This window comes from Oncorhynchus clarkii, chromosome 6, assembly GCF_045791955.1.
Source record: "Oncorhynchus clarkii lewisi isolate Uvic-CL-2024 chromosome 6, UVic_Ocla_1.0, whole genome shotgun sequence".
In the NCBI taxonomy this organism is placed as follows: Eukaryota; Metazoa; Chordata; class Actinopteri; order Salmoniformes; family Salmonidae; genus Oncorhynchus; species Oncorhynchus clarkii.
The window spans coordinates 42,865,740-42,892,661 of NC_092152.1; the positions used below are offsets into that span (position 1 = coordinate 42,865,740).

Sequence of the window (26,922 nt, forward strand, 5' to 3'; positions counted from 1 at the left end):
TCCCAAATGGCACCCTATTCCCTTTATAGTGCCCAGAGCTGGTCAAAAATAGTGCACTATATAAGGAATAGGGTGGCATTTGGGACGCAACCCTAGTCCTAGCTGGCTGTGAGTGGAGAACTGTGAGGGGCTCTGTGTGCTGGGAGCCCAGGCTCAGGAACGGGGGATCCAGTTGCAGGGAGCTGAATCAGCGCTCTGTTGGGGCTCGGCTGGACACTGTCACTGCGTGTTTGTTGAGGGCGGGTCAATGAGGACAGAGGAATTTCACAGCACACGACTGCAGCAGCAGCAGGGTAAGCAGTATCCGAAAGGCCAGCAGATGGCGACATTTAATCTGGATTGATGGTTTCATTTTACCGTCCAAACACATTGTATGCAGCCGGCAATACACTCGTATCCGTGTGGACTGGTTAGTACCTAAAACATTCCCCATTTAGGCTGCAAAGGCATCAATTTCCTCCTTAGATAATGTCAAGAAAGAAAAAAAACTGGGAAAACCTGCATACTTTCTTTATGAAACACCATTTTCCACCACCATGCTAGTGGCTAATAGTACTCCTGATGTTGCGCCCCGACTCGCATTCCTAGGCATTAGCCACTTTAGCATTTAATGGAAAATTGTGTTTTATAATGTCTGCATATTTCCCCCTTTTTTTTCACCTTCTCTCCAATAAATCTAGTCAAGGAAGAAATCGATGCCTTTGCAGCTTGAATGGAGAATGTTTAGGTTCAAACCGGTCCACGGGGTATAGGAGTGTATTGCCAGCTGCATACAATGCATTTGGATGGTAAGACTGAAACGACTCAATATCGCCATCTGCCGGCCTTTGGGCTAGGTAGGCAGCAGAGCTCTACTCTGGCTCCGGCTCACAGGCATGAGCGTACATACAGTACTGACTGTAGGTAAGGTGGGCAGGGAGGATAGGCAGCTATATGGCCTGGAACACTAAAAAGTCATTGAACAGCACAGGATACAATAGAAAATAAATCAAACAAATAATAATCATTTATTCAACTTCTCTAGCGCTGTTCATTACAAATATTATCTCAAAGCACTCGAAAAAGCAAAACAAACAAGAATCAAATAATACAGATATATGATAGAGTAGGTCTGGAGTACGATTTTGAGCCCGAGTTTAACGTTTTGGGTGTTTCAAGCCTGCAACAGATGGAGCGACAGTTAAGTTGGAACCAGAGGTAGGAGTTCAACAGGGGAGATGAGCATGTCCTCTGCAGGCAGGCAGCACAGTTCACTCTTCATTGAAGGCATCTCACAGGCACCTCGCCACCCGGCCATTTGACTGTGACTTCTCCGTAGCAATTGACTCTCTGGTTTTGTAGAACAGGATAAGGATGACAGGCAACTCGTAACTTCAGAGGAAATCTCCTGAGCAATGAAATCGTCACTGTCAGCTTGTCAGGCATGCATGGTAGTCCTCTTCCTTGGGTCGGGAGACCGTAGAAATAACCAAAAATTGGCTGGTGTACTGAAATCAAAATACATTATCTAACTAGCCTGGTACTGCAAGGACTAAGAAGGAATAAGGAGATACTTTTTTTTGTAGCAGGTATTGCATTTTTTTTTGTTGCTATATCTGTTTCTCTTTTACATTTCCCCTAATGTAAATGTAAATGTGCTGTGTTGGAGAGGAGTAAAACACCAAGGTGGCACCAGGCACCTTGTCCCAGACAAAACAAGTGTGCTGGGTAAACAAACAATCAGCCATCCAGCTGTCTACAGTCTAGACCTGTCACCTGGCCCATAAATAACTGGACAGCTGAAGACTACTCTTACCTATCCAGAGACAAGGCCAACCTCGACTCAGTAACATAGTAAATCCAACACTCACTTAGTATGATAGGTATGGTATGTATTAATTTGTGCATGTCCATCATCCATTTCACATGATATGTATTACAATTTGTATGATGTTATGAATTGAAATTCGTACAAATTGTTACAATTTGCAAAACGTATGATATGTTACGAATTCGAAATTGTTGTCGCTAATGTTAGCTAGGTGGCTAATGCTAACATTAGCTACGCTAGGTGTTAGGAGTTAAGGTTGGGGTTAAGAATTAGATTTAGGGTTTAAGGTTTAGGGGAAGGGTTATCTAACATACTAAGCTATGCAAAGTAGCTCAAAAGTAGTAAGTAGTCGCTAGTTTACTAATTAGCTAAAATGCTAAAGTTGTCCGTGATGAGATTCAAACACACAACTTTTGGGTTGCAAGTTATATGCCCAACCAACAACCCTATTTTCGTTTTTGCCTTATTATTAAGTACCCTTCTGTCTTGTGTAACCATCCCAAACATAACATATACTAATTTGAGTGTAATGGATTTACGTTTACTATGTTAAGTCTAGTCTATGAGACCAGGCTGACAAGACTGTTTCTGATGAAGTCAGAGGTCTAGGTCATGTATGGCACTAAATTAAATCTGCAAACATGGTCTACTTACTAAGGAAAAGTGCAAATGTAGAAGGTTTTGCTTTCCAAGCAAGACACACTTTCCAAAGAAATGTCTCTTCTTCTTTACACCATTCATGTGTGTTACATTTGTTTCCTCCTTCAATATCAGCTGAGGCGAAAGAAGGAGGTGTGTTTCTCTGAGTCCCGAGCAGAGAATTCCCTCACTCACTCCATGATATCTTGTATATTAGAAACGTCGGCGTACAAGGCGGTCACCATACATTCATTTCACCGTGCTCGTATGAGTGTGTAAGAGATTGTACTTCTCCCCACAGACATTTACCTGGTGTCGGTTCTTTCGCGCGGAAAAGTAACACTCCGATGGAGCTCTGTAGGTCGAAGTTTCTTCTATGTAAAGAACTCCCGAAGGAAGATAACGGAACGACATTGAGAAAGAAGGAAGACACGTTATTGATCTCTTATTACCGGTGCTTTTTTGGTTCCCTTTCGAAGTTATAAGGACCAGCTGCAATGGAAATGATTTGCGTATGTCTCCTGCCACTCTGGACCGTTGTAAAAACTCTCAAGAAAGAATGAAGTAACCGCTATGGAGCCGGACAATGCCCTGTACTCAAAACTCAAAACAGCTGGAGTTGGGGGGTGAGTACAAATTATCCAAACAAAACAGCTCTCCCCTTCATCTCTTATCTATCAGATTGATCAAGATTTAACTCACTTCTGAACATCTGTGCAGCTGTTTTAACTCCAATGCGTTTCCATACATTCCAGAAGAAATGCACGTGTACTTTCTTGAGAGCACACAATAATACAAAGTGGGAATCATGTCTGTGTCAATGAATGAATGATCCCTATTTTGTGATCCCAATGTGTGGGCTAGTCTTTTTCCTTACTATTTTCATTTTGGATTTCTCAGCTATGACATAAACACGTTATTTGTCTGAACTAAAAGCCTATATTTTAGAGTAGGGGTTCCCAAACATTTTTACTGAAGCCCCCCTTCCAGCATTGGGGATCTATATTTCTGTGGGCACAAGCACTGTTCATGACACAAACTGTTCACACCTCTCTTGTTGGCAGAGAGAACATTTTGCAGGTTTAAAACGTATTTCCTTTAATTCTACATATTTCGTCATGGGGTGCCGAGAACATCTAGCCGTTTTAAAGCAATTTTTTTGTAGCAATTCTATACATTTTGTCATGTCTAATGTGTATTCATGTGATATTTGAGTGACTCAAATATTATAACAAAATCTGGCTGACATGGGCTAGTTGATTTTGACATTTCTGACAGGTTATAAATAGCTCTCTAAGGCAGGGTTTCCCCAACTCGATCCTGGGGCTGATTCAAATAACCAACTCACAATCAAACTCGATCCTGGGACTGATTCAAATAACCAATTTACCATCTAACTTGGTTCTGGGGGCCCAGAACCGAGTTTGGGAAACCCTGCTCTAAGGTATGCACTGACGGACATGACAGGAGGAAAACTGGTGATGCACTACCCAATTTTGAAAATGCATTCTACTATTACAACTTTCAAGAGTCCGTTGAAAGCCGGAGTTGCTTTAAAAAAAAATACTGTTGAAGAAAAAGCCCTTTTAATAAAGCCATAATAACATTTGTCATGTGTCCTAGGCTACTGTTGAGGAGAGGCATTTTTGGGAGGGTCCGAAAAAGCAGGGTCCGAAAAAAATAGGATTTTTAAAAACGAACTTCATGCAATTCTACGTCATTTACATGATAAAAGACATGAGCTGAATCTTATTTAATACCACACAAATGACCGAAATGAGTGGCTACTCTGACGCTGACAAACTGAGATCAATCTTGAATTCAACAAACAATAGCCCAGGCCAATGAAGAGACAAAGAGATTGTACAATATTAGGAGTTAATGTACAGTAGGCTTCTACTCACTGTGATGACCGATGCACACGTCTTGGCAATAGCCTATCTCAAGATGAGCTGTGTTGTCGATTAAAAAATATATTTCTATTGGTTCACACGTCTTCTATTTTCAGCAGTAGCCATTTCCAAACTGTATGTTTTTTCCCAGGGGTTAAGATTTAGGTGTGTTAGGTGTTAGGTGTGTTTTGAAATTTGCAAAAGGCCAACAGACAGCCACAACCAACCATAGAAATATAATCCATAGATGGCAGTTCCTATTCAAGTCAGGCAGCTCTTGCTAGTATACCCATGAGTTTAATCGTCAAATTGCCAGGATAAGAGGATCCAAAACCCTCCTATGAATTGATTATATGTCTATGGCCACAACCGAACAAGTTGTATATTTGGCAAGCATGCTGGCCAATTTGCGGCCTTCCCGACTGTAGGCAACCAGTACATGCCAGAATGAAAGGAAAGTGGTGCATTTTCCTGGCATGGTTTAGGTCCACTTGTAGAATCTATGCCAACTCGCATTGAAGCTGTTCTGGCAGCTGGTGGTGGCCAAACACACTTTAAAATTGAATTTATGTTTGATTTGAAAATGTGTTTGGAGGGTCCATATGACGCAATTGCGGAGCCTCCTGAGGCATGCAGAGGCCAAATTGAGCTCCATACAGCATCGCCGTGCGCCTCCCAAATGTCGTAACAATGCGGAGGGCTCCGAATAGCTCTGCATTGACATGATTGGTTGATGGTAGGTGGGGGAGGGAGGTCCTGTATAAACACAAACTCACTTCCTTCACAGCAGCTCTGCCCTGCTTCGGGAAGCGCAAGAAGTATGAATGCCCTGACTTCTGCAGAGGCCGTATCCGCGTAAACTCTGTGGCTAAATTATGCTCTCTGGTATATTTTGAACATTGAGAACGGGCTCCTGTGGTTGCATAAAAAAATTATAATAAAAAAAAGAATGTGATTTATTTGATTTTATGTTTTGCCTCATGGGCCCCCTGTGTACTTGTGCCTGCCCCTGACTCAGACAATTGCCCAGTCACATTTATTTATTATGCAGTTTATTTAAAACCTTTTATCCACAGTTACCCACGTGTGCCCCTACCTCCTCTCCTCCCGCATCTGATGATTAGCAGGGCAGCAGCAGGCTGTACAATCATTGAGAGCGGGCTCCTGAAACATCTTGTGGGGTTTTTCTACCTCTTGGGCCCACCACGGGACTGGGCCCAGGGGCTTCAGGCCCTGGAAGGCCCTGCATTAAACCGGCCCTGCTTGCAGAAACATTGTTAGAGAAAAGTTGAATAGCCTGTGAAAAGTGTTCTGGATTCCAGTAGAGCTGGTGGCTATATACTATCAATAATTATTATAGTTATTAATGATAGCGATAACATATTTTGGATTTCAGACTGTGCATTGCAATGTCTAAGTAAGATACAACTTCCAATTAAAACATTTACTTTTGAAAGTATAAGCATTCCCCTTTTATAAACTCTGCCAATGGACTTGAAGTTGCACTCTCTTGCTTATGCAGTTGTGCACTGCTGCCAAATGAACGCTGTGGGAGTGAGTTGCTGGGATGGTTTAGAGCAGGGATGGGAAACTTTGATGGCGATGGGGGCCACAAAAAAATCTGAACTCATCATAATGGGCCGAAGTTGCTCGTGAGGTCTGCGTACCCATAAACACACACATTGTGAGTAAAACATTTTAGTGGCACCCCTCTTGACAGCAGAGAGACATTTTTTAGGTTTTAGAGTTTTTTTTTGTGTGTTTTGTTGTTGTTTTGAATTTTACCCCTTTTTCGTGGTATCCAATTGTTTAAGTAGCTACTATCTTGTTTCATCGCTACAACTCCCGTGCGGGCTCGGGAGAGACGCCATGCTTCTTAAAACACAGTGCGCATCCAACCCGGAAGCCAGCCGCACCAATGTGTCGGAGGAAACACCTGGCAACCTTGGTTAGCGCGCACTGCACCCGGCGCTAGGCCAAGTGTGCGTCGCCCCACGGACCTCCCAGTCGCGGCCGGTTACGACAGAGCCTGGACGCGATCCCAGAGTCTCTGATGGCACAGCTGGCACTGCAGTACAGTGCCCTTAACCACTGCGCCACCTGGGAAACCCCGTTTTAGAGTTATTTTTTAAGTGTGCTGCAATTCTACACATTTTGCCATGGGGCAGAGAGGAAGATCAGCTGTTTTCTAACTCATTTCCTGCAATTCTACACATTTTGCCATGAGGTGGAGAGAAATGTTTGCAGTTTTTAATATGATATCTGAGTGAAACTGCCAATCAAAATAGATGTGGGCACCCCCGGCCGGTAATTCGACCATGATAAGAAGTTTAGATAGCTGGCCGTTAAACTAATTTAGCAATTCGATTTTATTTTGCTGACATTGGCTAAGTGACTGACAAAACAAGATAAAATCTGCTGATGCACAATCACATTTCTAAATTGCACCTTGTGAATTATACTATTGTAACTCGCAACAGTAAATTGAGACTAGGGCTGTGCGGTGACCGTCTTACCGCCACACCGGCGGTCACGAGTCATGAAGGCAGTCAAAGTCCACATGACCGTTTAGTCATGGTAATTAGGCTTCTCCAAGCTCTGATGCTGCTGCTGGTCATTAGTAGCCTACCAAACCTGCTAACTGCCTCATACTCAGCATTCAATTGTCCCTCTTATCACTCTGACATCAATGCAAATGATTTCAAAAACCTAATCAAACAGTTCATGAGAGCCCATGAGCTCATGTTGTGCAACATTTCTACAGGCTATGCAATTGCGGGTGATGGCCACTAATAAAAATAGGAGGAGCCCATCATCTTTCTATAGGCTAGGCCTACTATATTTATTTCTCATCTTTCCTAATATTAAGCACATTGCTTATATTTACAACAGAAGTTTAGACTACCTGGCTGGCATGAAAATAAACCACGGGGAAATGGGTCCTCCATACGCTTTTAAGTGACGTATTTTTTCTCGTTGCCCCTGGTTCGATACAGGTGCATGATAAGGGTCCATTCTAAATCAAAACAATTGTCACACATATATTATTATGTAAAGACAAGATTAAATCAAGATTAGTCTGATTGGTGACAATATTAGCCTATCATTTGAGAATTATATATTATCACTTGTGAATGATGTGCAGCATAAGAAACAATGCCTTTTTTTGCGACTTGTTCGAATCATAGTTGCACACCTCATGTAGACTAGCCCATAGGCCTATATGTTTCAATAAGGTTTGTATCGCAACTAAAGTTGCCAAATAACTTCTTAAAATTAAGCACATTAGTCCGCTTTACAAGGGGTGTAGTGCCTAACTGTTATACATAAGCAGAGTGTGAGTTCTAAGTTTGGGGAAGATAATTTGACTATAAAAAGCACCTTTATAATACAAACATTACATACATAATTGTATTCGCGGTCACTTTTGATAATGCTGTTTTCCGCTAATGGAACATTCGCGCTTGTAGCCTACTACCATGTGCGCATTGCTGCGCGTATAATTAGAAGAAATAGCCTAATAGTTTATCAACATTTTAAGCTAAACGTTCTGATCTGTTGCGTCAGCCACATTGCATAAAAATGTTTTTGGGATGCTAGTGGTTGTATTAATTTGTGATCGCATTCCACAACTGTCTCAGACTATGTTTGGAATATTTATTGATTTTACAGAATAGAATAGATCGGCTTTTGTACTATGGGGGATAGTAGATTGACATAGGCTAGTGCTTTTGCTGTTCGCTAGGTCTACGCATCTTGTTGGCTGACGAAAAGTAAATGTGGACAGTTCTTCCAATATCTTCAATATGCACCTCGGAATTGGATAAGGACACGCGCAGTTGCGTCCTGGATGTGTCTGTTTTAACTTGTAGTCTGTGACAAAGACCCAATCACGTAAAGGAGAGCGGCGTGAGTGAGAGACAATTTGGATTGCGCAGAACACTCAGGGAGAAGGGCACAACGCAGCACTCCGGGTCGCAAGAGGCATATATTTTTTTTGAGTGCATTACAGCCACAAAGGGGATTCCACCGTGAAATTCGAGGCATTATCAAGTGCTTATCAAATTGTGAATAAGATACTTTTTGAGTGTGTACAGGCTGTGCAAAAAAAAACAAAGCAGAGCTCACGCCTTTCAAGCGACTTTTTTCAAGTCATCATTAGAGTCTCATCATGCAGCCTTGAAATGTATAAAAATCTAGTCATATAGCCCAACGTTTGTAGAACGACTAAAGTTACACGAATAACTCTAAATTAAGGATATAGGAGTACCTATTTATTTGTTAACCGCTCAACACAGAATAGCCGCATTTGTGCACTCCCTCAAATCGTTTGGAGAAAATATCTATATTTTAATTCATCTTTGTTCAATAATGTATTCTTCATACTATAAAATAATGCCACGGATTTATAAGCAAATCTTATCTGCTAAATTAACTAGTGTAGCCCACTGCCATTTGGCATTGCCACATCAGGACCTAACATAAGGACAACTCAGATTCTGTTCTTCTGAAATAGACTACATTTTCTTCATATCATGCTTCTTTAGACCGGTCTAAAATAAATATTTAATTTATTGTGAAGGTGTAGGCTATATTACATGGATTTATTATACTTTTTTAAATGGCTTGTATGCTATGTGTGAATCCAGGAGATGCTAAATGTGTTTATGTTAGTTAACGGTCAATTACTGTGAGAACGACAGTTATTTGCTTGACGGCTGACGAAATTTCGTGACTGCCACATCCGTAGTTGAGACCCTGACGGAGTTCGTAAAAAAAATCACAAAACAATGTATTCTTAAATCTCACTCTGCTGATTGGCTAGTTCAGTGAGTGGGTGGGGGAATACACAATTCATCAATGCATTATAAGCTCAGCAAAAAATTGAAACTCCCCTTTTCAGGACCCTGTCTTTCAAAGATAATTCGTAAAGATCCAAATAACTTCACAGATCTTCATTGCAAAGGGTTTAAATACTATTTCCCATGCTCGTTCAATGAACCATAAACAATTAATGAACATGCACCTGTGGAATGGTTGGTAAGACACTAACAGCTTACAGACGATAGGCAATTAAGGTCACCGTTATGAAAACTTAGGACACTAAAGAGGCCTTTCTACTGACTCTGAAAAACACAAAAAGAAAGATTCCCAGGGTCCCCTGAACGCGCCTTAGGCATGTTGCAAGGAGGCATGAGGACTGCAGATGTGGACATGTCCGTACTGTGAGATGTCTAAGACAGCGCTACAGGGAGATAGGACGGAAAGCTGATTGTCCTCACAGCGGTAGATCACGTGTAACAATACCTGCATAGGATCGGTACATCCGAACATCACACCTGCGGGCAGGTACAGGATGGCAACAGCAACTGCCCGAGTTACACCAGGAACGCACAATCTCTCCATCAGTGCTCAGACTGTCCGCAATAGGCTGAGAGAGGCTGGACTGAGGGCTTGTAGGCCTGTTGTAAACAACGTCGCCTATGGGCACAAACCCACCGTTGCTGGACCAGACAGGACTGGCAAAAGGTGCTCTTCACTGACGAGTTTTGTCTCACCAGGAGTGATGGTCGAATTCGCGTTTATCGTCGAAGGAATGAGCGTTACACAGAGGGCTGTACTCTGGAGCGGGATCGATTTGAAGGTGAAGGGTCCGTCATGGTGATGTGTGTCACAGCATCATCGGACTGAGCTTGTTGTCATTGCAGGTAATCTCAATGCTGTGTGTTCCAGGGAAGACATCCTCCTCCCTCATGTGCAGGCTTATCATGACATGACCGTCCTGACAATGCCACCAGCCATACTGTTTGTTCTGTGCGTGATTTCCTGCAAGACAGGAATGTCAGTGTTCTGCCATGGCCAGCGAAGAGCCCAGTTCTCAATCCCACTGAGCACATCTGGGAACTGTTGGAACGGAGGGTGAGGTCTAGGGCCATTCCCCCCAGAAATGTCCAGGAACTTGCAGGTGCCTTGGTGGAAGAGTGGGGTAAGATCTCACAGCAAGAACTGGCAAATCTAGTGCAGTCCATGAGGAGAAGATGCACTGCAGTACCTAATGCAGCTTGTGGCCACACCAGATACTGACTGTTACTTTTGATTTTGACCCCCGCTTTATTCAGGGACACATTAATCCATTTCTGTTAGTCACTTGTCTGTGGAACTTGATCAGTTTATGTCTCAGTTGTTGAATCTTGTTATGTTCATACAAATATTTACACGTTAAGTTTGCTGAAAACAAACACAGTTGACAGTGAGAGGACGTTTCTTTTTTGAGTTTTTTACATTCAAACTAGTTGTCACAACTCAGCAAACCTCAATGCCTTATATGCTTTTCTGCAAATATAAATGTTGAATGTAGTGTTAAAATATTGAATGAGGCAAAGGTGCAGAAAGCTGAGGATGTAGAAGTGACTATAGACGTAGTAAGTGTAATAAGCCTGTGGTCACTTGGTGACTTTCTGCTGTTATTGGGCGCTGGAGTAGCACTCAGTGTCTCCCTGCCTCCCTGGCTGCCTGGCTGGAATCTCCAGGCCTGCAGGTCATTGAGAGGCCTCACTCTGTAAGAGGAAACCGCAGAAGTCAATGAGTTTTTCAGATTGTGGACAAGTAGATGTGCCGTAACCACATACTGTAAAGCATTCTCATCCAGCTCAAGTACTCATTGCTGGCGAAACCAAATACAGGCATAACATGCACTTTTACACTTTGGTCTTGATGGATTCCAACACTTATCCAGGCTAACATCCAGGCTGAAAACTACTCAGTGATATTCCCAGTCCATCATTGAGACTCATCCTTTGGCCACATCCACTTTCCTTATCTTAAGTTTGAAGTACGTAGTCACGGTACTGAAAAACAAACTCACAGGATAATACAACCTCGTTATGTATGTGACGTCACTGTCTGACTCTGAACTGGAAGTGCTGACTGATGATTTAGTGTGTTGAGTTTCTTAGTGTTGATGTTTCCAGATGTTTGTCTCCCCCTGCCCTTTTCTTAGTTTTCCCCTTATCTTTGCTTCCTTGATTTCTAAGAACCATAGGCGGGGGTAATGCAATACAAGCCAATGGAGGCCTTAGTCAGAGGCTGTGTCACAAAAATACATTTTCAAAATGTTGTTACATTACAGCCTTAATCTAAAATTAAGGAAATTGTTTTTTTGCCCTCATCCATCTACACTCAATACCCTAAAAAGAGAAAGCAAAAACAGTTTTTTAGTATTTTTGCAAATGTATTAAAAAAAATGAAATATCAAATTTGCGTAAGTATTCAGAGCATTTACTCAGTACTTTATTGAAGCACCTTTGGCAGTGATTACAGCCTCGAGTCTTCTTGGGTATGACGCTACAAGCTTGGCACACCTGTATTTGGGTAGTTTCTCCCATTCTTCTTTGCAAATCCTCTCAAGCTCTGTCAGGTTGGATGGGGACCATCACTGCACAGCAAGTTTCAGGTCTCTCCAGAGATGATCGATCAGGTTCAAGTCTGGCCTCTGTCTGGGCCACTGTAGGACATTCAGAGACTTGTCCCGAAGCCACTCCTGCATTGTCTTCCCTGTGTGCTTAGGGTCGTTGTCCAGTTGGTAGGTGAACCTTCGCTCCAGTCTGAGGTCCTGAGTGCTCTGCAGCAGATTTTCATCAAGGATCTCTCTGTACTTTGCTTTGTTCATCTTTCCCTTGAACCTGACTAGTCTCCCAGTCTCTGCCTCTGAAAAACACCCCCACAGCATTATGCTGCCACCACCATGCTTCACCTTAGGCATGTTGCCAGGTTTCCTCCAGATGTGGCGCTTGGCATTCAGGCCAAAAAGTTCAATCTTGGTTTCATCAGACCAGCGAATCTTGTTTCTCATGGTCTGAGAGTCTTTTGGCAAACTCCAAGTGGGCTGTCATGTGCCTTTTTCTGAGGAGTGGCTTCCATCTAACCACTCTACCATAAAGAACTGATTGGTGGAGTGCTGCAGAGATGGTTGTCCTTCTGGAAGGTTCTCCCATCTCGACAGAGGAACTCTGGAGCTCTGTTAGAGTGACCATCGGGTTCTTGGTCACCTCCCTGACTAAAGCCCTTCTCCTGCAATTCCTCGGTTTTCTCGGGCGGGACTTGGTGGTTTCAAACTTCTTCCATTTAAAAATGATGGAGGCCACTGTGGTCTTGAGGATCTTCAATACTGCAGACATTTTTTGGTATCCTTCCCCAGATCTGTGCCTCGACACAATCCTGTCTTGGAGCTCTACGTACAATTCTTACGACCTCTTGGCTTGGTTTTTGCTCTAACATGCAATTGTCAGCTGTTGGGCCGACAGGTAATGTCCAATCAACTGAATTTCCCACAGGTGGACTCCAATCAAGTTGTAGAACTTTTCAATGATGATCAATGGAAACAGGATACACCTGAGATCAATTTTGAGTTTGACAGTAAAGGGTCTGAATATCTATGTAAATAAGGTTTATCTGTTTTGTTTTTTTATAAATGTGCAAAATGACAAAAAATCTGTTTTTGCTTTGTCATTATGGGGTATTGTGTTTAGATTGATGAGAAAAAAAGTTAATTTAATCAATTTTAGAGTAAGGTTATAACGTAACAAAATGTGGAAAAAGTCAAGGGGTCTGAATACTTTCCGAATGCACTGTAGTGCACTACTTCTGACCAGAGCCCTATGTGTTCTGATCAAAAGTATTGCACTATATAGGGAATAGGGGCTCAGATGCAAAGCAGTCAGAGGGAGACTAAGGGGGAGCAGTACTCACCTAGCCCCCCCTGTGGGTCAGATTATCTGCCATGTGGATAGGAAAGTTCCCCAGTGACTTGAACCAGCTGGATGGGCTTTGGGTAGAAGCAGTACTTCTGATGCTAGTGCTGCTTATGCTGCTGCCTCCATGGGTTACTATACATGAGATCTGACTAGGAGCAATAATGTCATAAACCACATATTTACTACTTAGAAACTAAGGATGAAATGAGTGCAGAAATGAATTTTTAAACCTTTTACAAACCCTGTTATAACCTATACTCTATGGCAGTGGTGTAAAGTATTTAAGTAAAAAGTATTACTTTTTTGTGGTATCTGTACTTTACATTGCTATTTATATTTTTGACAACTTTTACTTTTACTCCACTACATTCCTAAAGAAAATAATGTACTTTTTACTCCATACATTTTCCCTGATACCCAAAATTACTTGCTACATTTTGAATGCTTAGCAGGACAGGACAATTGTCTAATTCACACACTTATCAAGAGAACATCCCTGGTTATCCCTACTGCCTCTGATCTGGCAGACTCACTAAACACAAATGCTTCATTTGTAAATTGTGTCTGAGTGTTGAACTGTGTCCCTGGCTGTCCGTATATTTAAAAAACGAGAAAATTGTGTCATCTGGTTTGACATTTTAAATTATTTATACTTTTACTTTTGATACTTAAGTATATTTAAAACCAAATACTTTTAGACTTTTACTCAAGTAGCATTTTACTTTGTGACTTTCACTTTTACTTGAGTCATTTTCTTTTAAGGTATCTTTACTTTTACTCAAGTATGAAAATGAAGTACTTTTTCCACCACTTCCCTATGGATGAGTGTGTGTAACCATATTCTCTCTCTACCCCACAGGAGAACTCTGATACTCTGGACTATTCTCTATTGTACCTGTTTCCTGGGGCTTGCTCAAGCACACCCTGAAGGTGAGGTTTCATTATTTCATTCTGAAGTTTGGATTCAGAAATCCAATCATGTATTTTTATTGAGTTTTATTATAGCTGTACAGCAGAACATCGTATTGCGTATTGTCAGTGTCAAATTGGTACAGCCTAGTAAAAACACACTTGGAAAGTGCTGGGGCAAAACGTGTATGATTTACAGTAATGTAAAGGGGTGAAATGTGGACTGTAAAATGTATCATAACCCAGCTGAAACAGCTTTACTTCATTCAATCCTTCCAAACATAAGTCCTTTATCCTTTAACGTGTTTCGTGAAGTTGAGGATGAACTGTGACAGGGGTCTATCTATCTATCTATCTATCTATCTATCTATCTATCTATCTATCTATCTATCTATCTATCTATCTATCTATCTATCTATCTATCTATCTATCTATCTATCTATCTATCTATCTATCTATCTATCTATCTATCTATCTATCTATCTATCTATCTATCTATCTATCTATCTATCTATCTATCTATCTATCTATCTATCTGTCTGTCTGTCTGTCTGTCTGTCTGTCTGTCTGTCTGTCTGTCTGTCTGTCTGTCTGTCTGTCTGTCTGTCTGTCCGTCCGTCCAGAGGCTCAGCTGAAGCATGTTTATTCTGAGAGAGGCGACAATCCTTTCTCCAACAGTAGTTGCTATCTCCTTTACTTCTTTCTGGTGTGGAAGTGAAGAGATTGTGGAGACAAAACGCTCTCTGTTCTATTGTGGGAGTGGGAGATGTGTACTGAAGATTCTACGGGGATTGCATCTTCTGAATCTTCTGATATCCTTCCCTCTTCTGTCTCTGATGCAACGGCTGCGTTTACTGTGGAACTCTGCCAAGATGTTCTAATAAAGGATGTTTGTGAAGATCTGGATGTAATAGGGTCAAACCTAGAGTTTTGGCATTCACTGTCCCCCTTCCTATAACAGACTACTTACTCCTATTATGTTATTACATTTCATCTTGTATCTAGCAGACTGTAAAATAATCTCTCAGAACCATTATACAGATAATTGTAAGCTACAGTATCATGGGATATTCTGCTGATGAAGTAAGTTTTTGTTCTTGTCTTCAAGTTCAGCTTCAGTTTGATGTCCTTTCCATGTGTAGGGAGGTCTGTCCAGTGATCATGCCCTCCCTGCCTCCCACTTGCCTGCACATAGAAATGTCACAAATGCCACCCTACTCCCTATATAGTGCACCACTACGGGCCCTGGTCAAAAGTAGTGCTTCAAATAGGGAATAGGTTGACATTTGGGACGCTGCATAATGTACAGCCCACCCCCTTCCTTCCCCCCTAACATGACTTATGGCTCAACAGCCCTTAAGAATCATAGCTGCAGTGTCTGTACTGTTCTGTATTTCCTCTCTATTGTAGCACTATAATTCAACTCAGTGTTTAGTTGACTGTTGCCCACATTTGTTTTGCATTAGCCAAGGGGAAGTTGTACTTTCACATCTGAAGCCATGTACTGTAGTCTTTATGTGGGTCACAAAGAGGATTAATCGTTTCAACCACCTTACTTCAACCTGGTGCAGAGAGTTAAACATTTTGTTTGGGAGACAGATACAGAGATGGGGAGATTGATGAGAAAGATATATCACAGAAAGTGATTGGCATAAACAGCAGTCAAACTACTCCCTCCAGGGACAATGTGTGGTTTAGGGGCGGCAGCACTACCTCTAGACCAAGCTGCGGAAACAGGGGGTTGTTTTAATGCTGATCTAAGAAGTTTTAAACACCAGATTCAGACTTTATTGGCCTCCAACAGCATGGTACAACCACTGTACCTGGTGGTAACCAGATGGCTTATTACGGTACCATATCTCAGCTACATTACTGCATGTTAGACAGAGATGATGGAGAGATGATTTGTATAAAGCAATACACCATTTACTGTAGGTGAGCCATACACCGTTAAAAGTGTTTTGTAACACTACAACTAGTGGCAACTGAGCTGCCACCAATGTTAAGGAGACAAAACCTTAACTTTGCTAGTTGTTAAAACTCATAATCCTGAAATGTTCTGGAACATGACATGGTGTTGTAACACCACTTAATCAAGAGTTGTGCAATACCTTGCCAGAGATTGGGAAAGCTACTGGAAAATGTTGAAAACACTATTATGGTGTTTCAAATCCTGTCCAGTGCAGAATTACATCCCTTCTTCTGGAGTTTTCAAATACTGTAAATGGGAGTCCCTTCTCTTATTTCGTATTCCCCGCTCTTATATGGTGTGTCACACCGTGTGTGTTGATAAACTCCTCATTGGTAACACCAAAAGGTCAAAGGTTAAGTATTATTCTCAAATAAAAGACACCAGAAAAGATCGCTCTATGAAAATGCAAATGAATAAGATTGTCCAGGAGAATAATGAATGAGTACATATGACTTTTTCAAGACCTGATTTTAAAGCATCAAATCCTTTATTTTTTCTTTGCAAATTATCCAATGACAACAAAACATTAACAGGTCTTTCACATGGTATATTGATAAAGTAAGACAGTTCTAAAATCTGTAAGGCATTTATCATATTCTTCAAAATCAAGAGAATATGACAGTGGAGACTGCTGAGGGGAGGACGGCTCATAATAATGGCTGGAACGGAGTAAATGGAATGGCATCAAACCATGTGTTTGATGTATTTGATACCATTCCACTGATTCCGCTCCAGCCATTACCACGAGCCCGTCTTCCCCAATTATGGTGCCACCAACCTCCTGTGATGACAGAGTACCACAGTATGAGTCATAATACCCATAACACCTAGCGGTCAAACAAGAAAAAATGGATCCAATTGTTTTTCCACCATTCATTTTCCCAACAGGGGATTTAAGTAACACTTAAAATAAGGGCTGCGTTTTGTGTAGGCTTACCCTGTCGTGACATTTTGATAACCGTGTAAATCTCTCTAGGACAAGGTGACTTTTATCAATATATTCAGCTGTATTTACCCCCTAGAAACGAAATGCTAATTAGCTGCTAATGTGGCTATCATAATGAACTACAAAGGCCATGATGATCTGGACGAGACTGCCAAATCGAGGCAAAGGTTAGAATCTCTGGATTATCTATCTAATGTCAGCTAAGTTTAGTAATGAATACATTGGCTACATTTCTTTAACCCTCCTGCTGTGTTCCGGTCGAATTGGACCAAAGTTTTCTCTCTAAAAAATGTAGTTAATTTTATCTTGATTGTCATAAGGTTCCATGACTTTGTCCACACAGGGCATCTGAACACACAAAATACATTTGGATGATTTTCATTACATTTTGGGTGTTTTATTTAACTTTTGTACACATGTGGTGTTCCCGGTCATTAGAAATGAATGGGTGAGACTGCAATTAGTGTATAGAATTGAGTTCAGCCACATGCCCATTCATCAGATGGACACACTTCCTCTCCCAGACCCCCACACGCATGTGTGTTTGAACACACACACACACACACACACACACACACACACACACACACACACACACACACACACACACACACACACACACACACACACACACACACACACACACACACACACACACACCTCACTCCACTTCTTGGCTTCCATGGCAACCCCCACAGGAACCTTTCCCCAATAGAATCTTTCCTCCACTGGAAACACACCTGTTGGCATTCTCACAAACAATCGCAACATTGTTTCAATAATATATAGAACTTTTCTTGCAGCTCTGGTATATTAAGCTTTTTTGAGGCCTTGCTCACAATTCATTCTGTGGCAGCACAATGACTAAACAATATACTGTATGTGAGGCTCTTGATCATATCTTTGATCATGACACTGGTGAGGAGGAGAGAGTCCTTGTTACACTTTGACACAAAGTAGCCTGTGATAAATAGCACAAAATGTTTAATCTGAGCATATGTTATAGCCAAAATAATCCATACATTATGCTTTTTTTAAACTCAAAAACGAGTTGTATGAGCTCAGGTCAATGAATGTAATGTAATGTTAAAAATAAATTAAGTTGATAAAAATATCTAACACAACATTAGGTGATAATACTGTATATGTATTATTATGGATTCATAATCAGCTATAATGGGGCGCTCATTTTGGACCGGGAACACAGAATTCATTAACATGAAACGAACACAACAGGAGGGTTAAATTCACAATTTTGTGAACTGTCTCGTGCAAGTTTTAAATGGACACAATACCTGTGAGCAAAGGTGTCAGCTAGAGATGACGTGCAGGAGCTTGCAGGGATTTGCAGTCTTGCATGATGTCTACTTTGATGCTAATTAGCTTCATTAGCTTTAGATTAGCTTTATCTGAGAGTAAATAGAGTCGAATATATTGACAAAAGTCACCTTGTCCGAGAGAGATTTATCAAAGGTTATCAGGGTAAGGGTAAGCCTACACGAAACATCAGCCCTTATTTGAAGTGTTTCTAAAATTCCCTATGAGAAAAATGAAAGATGGAAAAACTATTGGAACCATTTCCCTGTTTGAACACTAGGTTTTATGGGTATTATGACACCTCCACTGTGGGGCTCTATGATATTCAGATATATTCATATATACATTATATTCAGATGTATTGAATCACAGTACAGTTGAGTTACATGATATGATTGACGATTAACAGTTCAGCAGTGGTGGAAAAAGTACCCAATTGTCATACTTGAGTAAAACTATAGATACCTTTAATAGAAAGTTACTCAAGTAAAAGTGAGTACTTTGGCTTGTCAGGGAAAATGTATGGAGTAAAAAGTACAATGTTTTCTTTAGGAATATAGTGAAGTAAAAGTTTTCAAAAATAGAATAGTAAAGTACAGATAGCTCAAAAAATGAGTTAAGTAGTACTTTAAAGTATTTTTGCTTAAGTACTTTACACCACTGCAGTTCAGTTGGCATTAGTCTGTGATCCTTGATTGGCTTTGGATAGGATGGACCAGCCGGTGGCTAATATGGTTTTCTGCAGGGAGAGCAATAATGACAGTACACAAATGCATAATTAGTAACTAACTGTTATAATATAAACTGCTAAATTAATATACAATACTTAAACATATCAATAGCAATATGCAAATACATAATGAATAAAGCTATGCAAATATAGCAACAAGATAACAATATTAATGTCAAAAGTGGGATGCAATAACATGTAGCATAGTAAGCCAAAGCTTAGAACAAGCTTAATTGCAGTGGCTATTTAGTGTAGCATGTAACATGTGGGACAAACATCAAACAATAGATAAAGCGCATTAAGCTAGTAGGAAAACAAGCCAGCAGTATTAACTACAAATCAGGGTTAATTTTTATTTAAAAAATGAATGCAAGAAAGGTTCAAACAATGACGTACTGTATGAATTTACCAGCCTACATGTAGCATCAACAAAACTGATCAATGAATCAAAATGGCGGCTTGACTTGGACTATTAGCATGCTACGCAAAACAAATGTTCTTGTTGAATTCCTTGTGAATTCCTTTTCGGTTGACTTCTTCAATGTGATACTCACGTTTTCCCTAAACCACAGGCACCTGGAATCTTCCACTTCAGTTGATCCACTTAACGCCATTCCAGTTATCACTCCTTTCAACAGCGCCCTGCTCCAGAGAGGAAAGCAAGTCACAGTTATTGTCCCCATTCGCATGGTGCGGAGAGCATGCTCCCTCTGGCAAGCCAGTAATAATAAAAAATTAAAAAATAGAAACAATTCCACTTCTCTTTCACCTACACAACATTTCTCAACCTCTTCTCCACCAGGAGGTGCCTGCAAACTTGCCTGTTTTTATACTTGACAATATAGTTTTTTAGTAGAGGGTTCATCTGCCTTCATGCCCGAGACTGGGGGAATTCTGAACAGTACAACAGAACAATGTTTGAAGTTCATATTTTAATCAAAACATTTGTTTTCTGATATGGGGGCCCAGGCTTTAGCTCAATGGGATTAACAAGTTCCTCACATGGAACGTGTGCTTGAATGGGTAACATTACAAAATGTGTCATCTTACTGCCCCAGAAGTCACCGATTAAATAAACTGTCCCACTTCTTCTCTGTCTTCTCCTGTTTCTAAACTGTGTAAATAATGAATAGGAAAAGTAAAGGTGGAATACCACAAAAATATTCTCCATAGGCCCTGTAGATGGGTTAGCTGACAACGTCACGGAAACGATACGCACGATTCAATGGGGCAGAAGTTTGTTAATTGTTGTGATTGTGGATGGCCAGATAGCTAAACATCAATGACAAGAAACTGCCACTTGGGAAATCGGGACTCGTTTCTGCTAGTTTCATCTTGTTTTTGATACCATATTTTGTTTAGAGTTATTTTGACTGATTTCGCTAGCTAGCTAACCAACAACTGTAACGATATAGTGTATTTGATAGACCACAAGTGCTCATTGTGCAAATGTCTTTATGTTTTCAATAAACATTGGAGACAAAATATAGTTTACATGTTGTCAACAATCGAAGTCAATCCCGTCTGTTTTGCCCCATAGTTGCACGCACACTGGTTTTGTTGCTAAACAACCAACCCATCTATTTAGACTTGAGAGAAGTTAAAGTATTCAGCGAAAAAAATATTGACTTAAGTCCATGGTCATGTAACAATGGTCGTTCAGTTCAACCGTTGATTCCTGAAGACTGTCTGAGTGGAAGTCAGTGTCGTGACAAGCAGATACAAATCCACCTTGTCACACAAATATCAGATGCCCACATTATGTATGTTACCTCATGCTACTTCTGCTATAACTTACATAGCCCTAAACATTTGGATTGTAACGTCATTTTAACCTCACAATGGGCCTGACAACTGTAGTAGCCCTATACTGCTCTACCAAGCAAAAAGACAGTAACTGCTCATGACGTGGAACTGAGAAAAATGGCTTTTATTTACCTTGGTTTCACAGTAACTTTATACAGTTACTGCTAACATGACCCCCATTTTCCCCAAAACACAATACAATAGAGGCAGGATATTTGTCCACATGATTAAGCATGCATTTAATGTAGGAAAAATGACATTAATTCATTTTCGACCAAAGTGAGCAGTTACTGCCTTTTTGCTTGTTATGGCAGTATAATTAGTGTCATTGTCTACCCTAGGAAAAGTATTCAGTTCCCAGTGTCTTCTTTAGGATTTGTTTGGTGAATCATGGGTTACTCTGTAATTTGTAACAAGTTTCAGTAAATTATTTTCGGTAGCATTTCTATGTTGAAGATTTAAACATAATTTGGTGCATTTTCCCCCGTATTCCATCCAGTTGGCTTAAGGTTTTAAATATATTACACTTGATCTTTCTTGAATAAGTTCCTCCATTTTTTTTGTTTTTCCTCTAACTTATTCTGTGCCTCTACGGTACAGTTTTTATTGCCATCTATCTGTACTATTAGTCCTTCTATTTCCTTTGTTAATATGAACTCTTTTGACCTAAATTGCTTTTGTTTCAAAGATGAGCATCGAATTTCATGGCCTCTAAAGGCACATTTAAAAGTGTCCCATACAATAAAGGGATCTGCTGTACCTAAGTTATGTTAGAAAAAGCACGTTATAAATTCTTCTGTCCCAGTTAAAAACATGTTATCATCCAATAGGCTTGGATTAAATTTACAATATCCTCTCCCATGTGGAAATTCTGTTGCCAGTTATTTGATGGTCCGACCGCATTATGTCCCCTATCATCACTTTTTAAACTTTTGGTGCCAGCGAGAATGGAATAAGAACGTTGTCAAGACGACTAGCTTGATTGAGCCTCCACCATGTATATCTCACTAGATCCAGATATTTAAGCCTCCATATACCCACTAGATCCAATATATCCATCTTCTTTATGTTGTTAACAAGTTGTGGAAAAATACTGGATGACAGCTCTGTCTCTTGATCACTGGAAACTCATGTGCAAACTGTAATAGCCTACAATAAGTTGTAAAATATTGATTGAAAATGATCATCATTCAATCTTTAGGCTATAAAACCATTTGCATTTATAAACAATTTGATTGTATGTGTTTTGATGCTGCTTTTTAGGTGCACTGAAACCGCAAATGTTTTCCACAACACTCTCTTACAAACACCAATATTCCGATTGAAGAACAAGTGGATGTTTCAGAGCACATCCATTCTGTTTTCAAACACATTCTGTGTATCATAACCCTTAAATTGGGTTTACATTCAAACACCCTCCAAAACACCAGATCTCAGCTTAGGTGCATTACTTTCCATGGTTTTATTTCACAACGAGGGTGTTTTGAGTCATGCTATTTTAACAGTGTAGAGCCCTCAATCTCAACTCTGGACCTTGAAGCTAGTTCCACTGCGTTTTTTTTTCCATTTTACCCCTCTGATCAGGGACTGATTTAGACCTGGGACACCAGGGGAGTGCATTAGTTATCAGGTAGAACAGAAAACCAGCAGGCTACGGACCTCGTAGGGTAAGAGCTGAATACCCCTGGTGTAGAGACTGGACTGGACTGTATCTGGTTTATCTCTGGTGTATCTGGTTTATCTCCTATCAGCTATTTAAACCCAAGTGAGGTGTGACAATGTTGTAACAAGTGTTGAAAGTTTTTTTTTTTTCTACAACAACTCATCTGATTTATTATAAACTTTCTGGACCATTTGATCTCCTGTAAGTAAAGCTGCTTTTAAAAAATGTATTTCTTACTAGCAGAGGCGGCACATAGCCTAGCGGCTAAAGTGTTGGGCCAGTAACCGAAAGGTCGCTGGTTCAAATAGCCAAGCCGACAAGGTGAAAAACCTGTTGATGTGGCCTTATGCGAGGCACTTAACCCTAATTTGCTCCAGGGGCTGTCATTGTAAATAAGAATTTGTTCTTAACTGACTTGCCTAGTTATATAAAGGTTAAATAAAAAAGATGATGGCAGATGAAACTTCAAACTTTCACTATGGAGTATTTATAGTCTTGGTTAAGGAGTTAAGGAGTCATGGTTGTCGCTAGAAATCATATTTGAGTTCAATTCACCTGAAATATGCACTGATTTGAAATCTGCACATATAAAATATTTATGGAATAACTAACACTTTAAACAAAGCACTGTAACTGGCATATGGTTACAACAATTATATTTAACCTCCATTCATTCCCATAAGATGTCATTAAATAATGGTACATCCAAGCTTCTGTAATGTTTCCACAATGCAACTTAATAACCCTTAAATCTGGCCTCCTCTTACAGTCAGCTCCAGTCCTCATCTTTACACTCTACTCAGCAGAACATATTATTTCCAGACAAAGAAAATATTTTTTGTTATTGTCTGCGCTGTAGATCTGTGGATATTCGTTGTTGTTTAAAGGTCCAATTTTCAAATGATCAACATTAAATCATTTCTGAGTAACAATTCGGTATTGTTATTGTTTTCAATGAAAATGGTAAAACAAAACAAAAAATTGCTTCTTAGCAAAGTATCTATCTGGAACTATCTGGGAGTGTTCTGAGTGTGGAGGGGAAAACTAAAAACAAGCTGTTATTGGCAGAAAGGTTTGGAGCTTTCTTTCTTATTGGTCTATAAACTAATTTAACGCCTGGTGATGTCACCAGGTAGGCCAAAACTCCATCCCACAAAAACAGGCAGAAATTTCAGGTGGTGTTTTCAAACAGCTCTTACACTAAAAGGGCATTATCATAATTTTCACAATTTCACAGTATTATTCCTATCTCATAGTATGGAAATATATACAGTACCAGTAAAAAGTTTTGACACACCTACACATTCAAGAGTTTATTTTTTATTTTTTATTATTTTCTGCATTGTAGAATAATAGTGAAGACATCAAAACTATGAAATAACACATGGAATAATGTAGTAACCAAAAAAGTGTTAAACAAATCAAAATATGTTTTATATTTGAGATTCTTCAAAGTAGCCACACTTTGCCTTGATGACAGCTTTGCACACTGTTGGCATTCCCTCAACCAGCTTCACCTGGAATCTTTTCCAACAGTCTTGAAGGAGTTCCCACATACGTTGAGCACTTGTTGGCTGCTTTTCCTTCACTCTGCGGTCCAATTCATCCCAAACCATCTCAATTGGGTTGAGGTTGGGTGATTGTAGAGGCCATGTCATTTGATGCAGCATTCCTTCACTCTCTTTCTTGGTGAAATAGCCTTTACACAGCCCGGAGGTGTGTTGGGTCATTGTCCTTTTGAAAAACAAATGATAGCCCCACAAGTGCAAACCAGATGGGATTGCGTATCGATGCAGAATTCTGTGGTAGCCATGCTGGTTAAGAATGTCTTGAATTCTAAATAAATCACAGACCATGTCATCAGCAAAGCACCACCAATCACACCTCCTCCATCATGCTTCACGTAGGGAACCACACATGCAGAGATCATCTGTTCACCTACTCTGCGTCTCACAAAGACACGGCGGTTGGAACCAAAAATCTCATATTTGGACTCATCAGACCAGAGGACACATTTTCACTGGTCTAATGACCTACCTTGTCACAACAGAACTGATTGGCCCAAATGCATTAAGAAGGAAAGAAATTCCACAAATTAACTTTGGCCAAGACTATAAAATGAGTTGATCCTGCAGCTGTACTTGAATACAATGAACACTGTCCACGAGGCATCAGAAAGGCATTCTCCATCTATTTTAGTGCATGAGTGATGTCTGGTATCAGAAAATTAATGCATTGTTCACAGTAAAACTATGCTTCTCAGATTTTCACTGCATATTCACTGTTGTTTTGCTTAAAGTGCGCCATGATTGATGGACCATATTGCCAGTCTATGACTTTGACAACATTTAAAAGCCACTACTGAACACGTTGTGTTACAACACGTTGTTTACATTTTGCAACTCAGAAGAGGCTTTCAGAAATCCTGTAAAGATGGCTGAACGTCAAGTCCACATCACTAATAAGCACTTCTTCTTTAGTGAGGGCAGACAGAAAAGACAAACATCATGATAAATACCATGCCATCTTGCTGTCACATCACACCTTTGCAACCAGTAATCTGACATCATCGTCTTTGTGTCTATAACATGCCTGTTTTGGAACACTTTTTAACCCTATTGAAATTCCATTCTCTGTCTAGACTGTCTGAATATGTTTTGCACTCCTACTGTATGAGATAGGGTCATTGTGTGATCTGTGGTGTGTTTCTTCTGGTTCTCTGTAGAAATATGACATTGTGTGATTTGTCGGATGGTGTGTTTCTTCTGCTTGTCTATAGATGTAGACATGGTGGGATTTCTGTGATCTGTGTGTCTCTGTCCTCTTTCTCTGTAGATATGGCCATTGTGTGATGTGTCTGATGGTGTGTTTCCTCTGGTTCTCTGTAGATGTGGATGTCTTACAGCAGCTGGGGCTCACGGGGACAAGGAGCGGAGGGGGTTCATCGTCCTCAGGGGCCCGTGCTGCTCCCCAGGGGGTCATCCCCTTTAAGTCTGGGGTCATCCTCACTCAGCGGGCCCGGGTCCAGGCCCCCCTGTCTACCATCCTCTCCACTGCCTCCTATCCCACCACCAACCTCTCTCTGATCCTCAGCCTGAGCTCCCACCGCATCAACAGCGCCTTCCTCTTCACCGTCCTGTCCAAGAGGAAGAGACTGCAGCTGGGGGTCCAGTTCATCCCGGGGAAGGTCCTGGTCTACGTTGGCCAGAAGGACTTTGTCCATTTTGACTATGACGTTCACAACGGCCTGTGGCACAGCCTGGCCCTGGACATCCGAGGCCAGAGGGTCTCGTTATATACTTCTTGTGGGAAGACTAGTGTACATGCAGATCTGCATTCTAAAAAAGAAGAGGCCCTGGATCCCGAGGGCTCTTTCCTCTTGGGTAAGATGGCCCAGAACTCAGTGCAGTTTGAGGGTGCCATTTGCCAGTTTGATATTTACCCCTCTGCCAAGGCAGCTCATAACTATTGTAAGTACATAAAGAAACACTGCAGGGAGGCCGACACCTACAGGCCTGTAAATCTCCCACCCCTGCTACCTCTGATCCCCTCAAACCCAAACTTTACTGTCACCCTCAACACTCCTCTGCTGTCGACTGAGGTAACCAGGAAAGTCCAGAGTCCTAGTCTGGTCTTGACTGGGGACAGAACCCGGACTAAGCTTGTTGTCCCGACCAGCCGCCCCACAGTGGCGCCAACCCTCTCTGTGCGTGAGAGTTTTGTCACACCAAAGTCTGGAACTATGTCCCTGTCCCTTCCTGCGACTGTCGCCCCGACAATGGCCAGGCCAGGATTAGAGCACCCCTTAATGGCCAAGACTCACACTGTTACTGTACCCCTCAGGACCAGCGGAACACAAACATCCCCAAAGCCAACATCCCGTGGCGACAGCAGTGCTAAAAAGAGCATGGCGGTGGAACCTGGTGTTAAAACCCCAAAGCCCATAGGGAGCAGATTGGCTGCTGCACCAACCCTTTCCGCCACCACCCGGCCACTAAAGAGGAAGCCAGACCTCCAAACCACGGCAGCATCCAAACAAGGCTCTTCTTCAAACTCAAACACCTCCGTCCTCTACATCCAGAGAAAGCAGCTGACCGTGCTGGCTGCAAAGAAACCTGAGCCCAGAGTGACCAGTGTGGAGGCTGTCAAACCCACCTTGTTTATCTCTGTCACTCCGCCTGCCACGGATGGCTTCCAAACCTGGGACCTGGAACCGACCCAGTTCTCACTGCTGGCTGGGCCGGGACCACCTGGACTAAAGGGAGAACCGGGACCAGCGGTAAGAACACGTTTTTAAATAGAGATGTGTGTCACAGGAGGTTGGCGGAAACTTAATTGGGGAGAACATGCTTGTGGTAATGACTGGAGCGGAATCATTGGAATGGTATCAAATACATCAAACACATGGTTTCCAGGTGTTTGATGCAATTCCATTTGCTCCGTTCTGGATGTTATTATGAGCCGTTGTCCCCTCAGCAGCCTCCA

General features: G+C 41.2%; 1 protein-coding gene across 1 annotated transcript in view; it reads left to right on the forward strand.

Moving 5' to 3' along the window:
- Positions 1-2,682: 2,682 nt before the first annotated feature.
- LOC139411179 (collagen, type XXVII, alpha 1b) overlaps positions 2,683-26,922 on the forward strand; it is a 136,154-nt gene continuing 111,914 nt past the window's right edge. Inside the window, exons 1-3 of the mRNA XM_071157097.1 lie at positions 2,683-3,075; positions 13,954-14,024; positions 25,326-26,716. Coding sequence (XP_071013198.1) covers positions 3,023-3,075; positions 13,954-14,024; positions 25,326-26,716 — 1,515 coding nt within the window. The 5' untranslated portion in view covers positions 2,683-3,022. The remainder of the gene's footprint in view (positions 3,076-13,953; positions 14,025-25,325; positions 26,717-26,922) is intronic.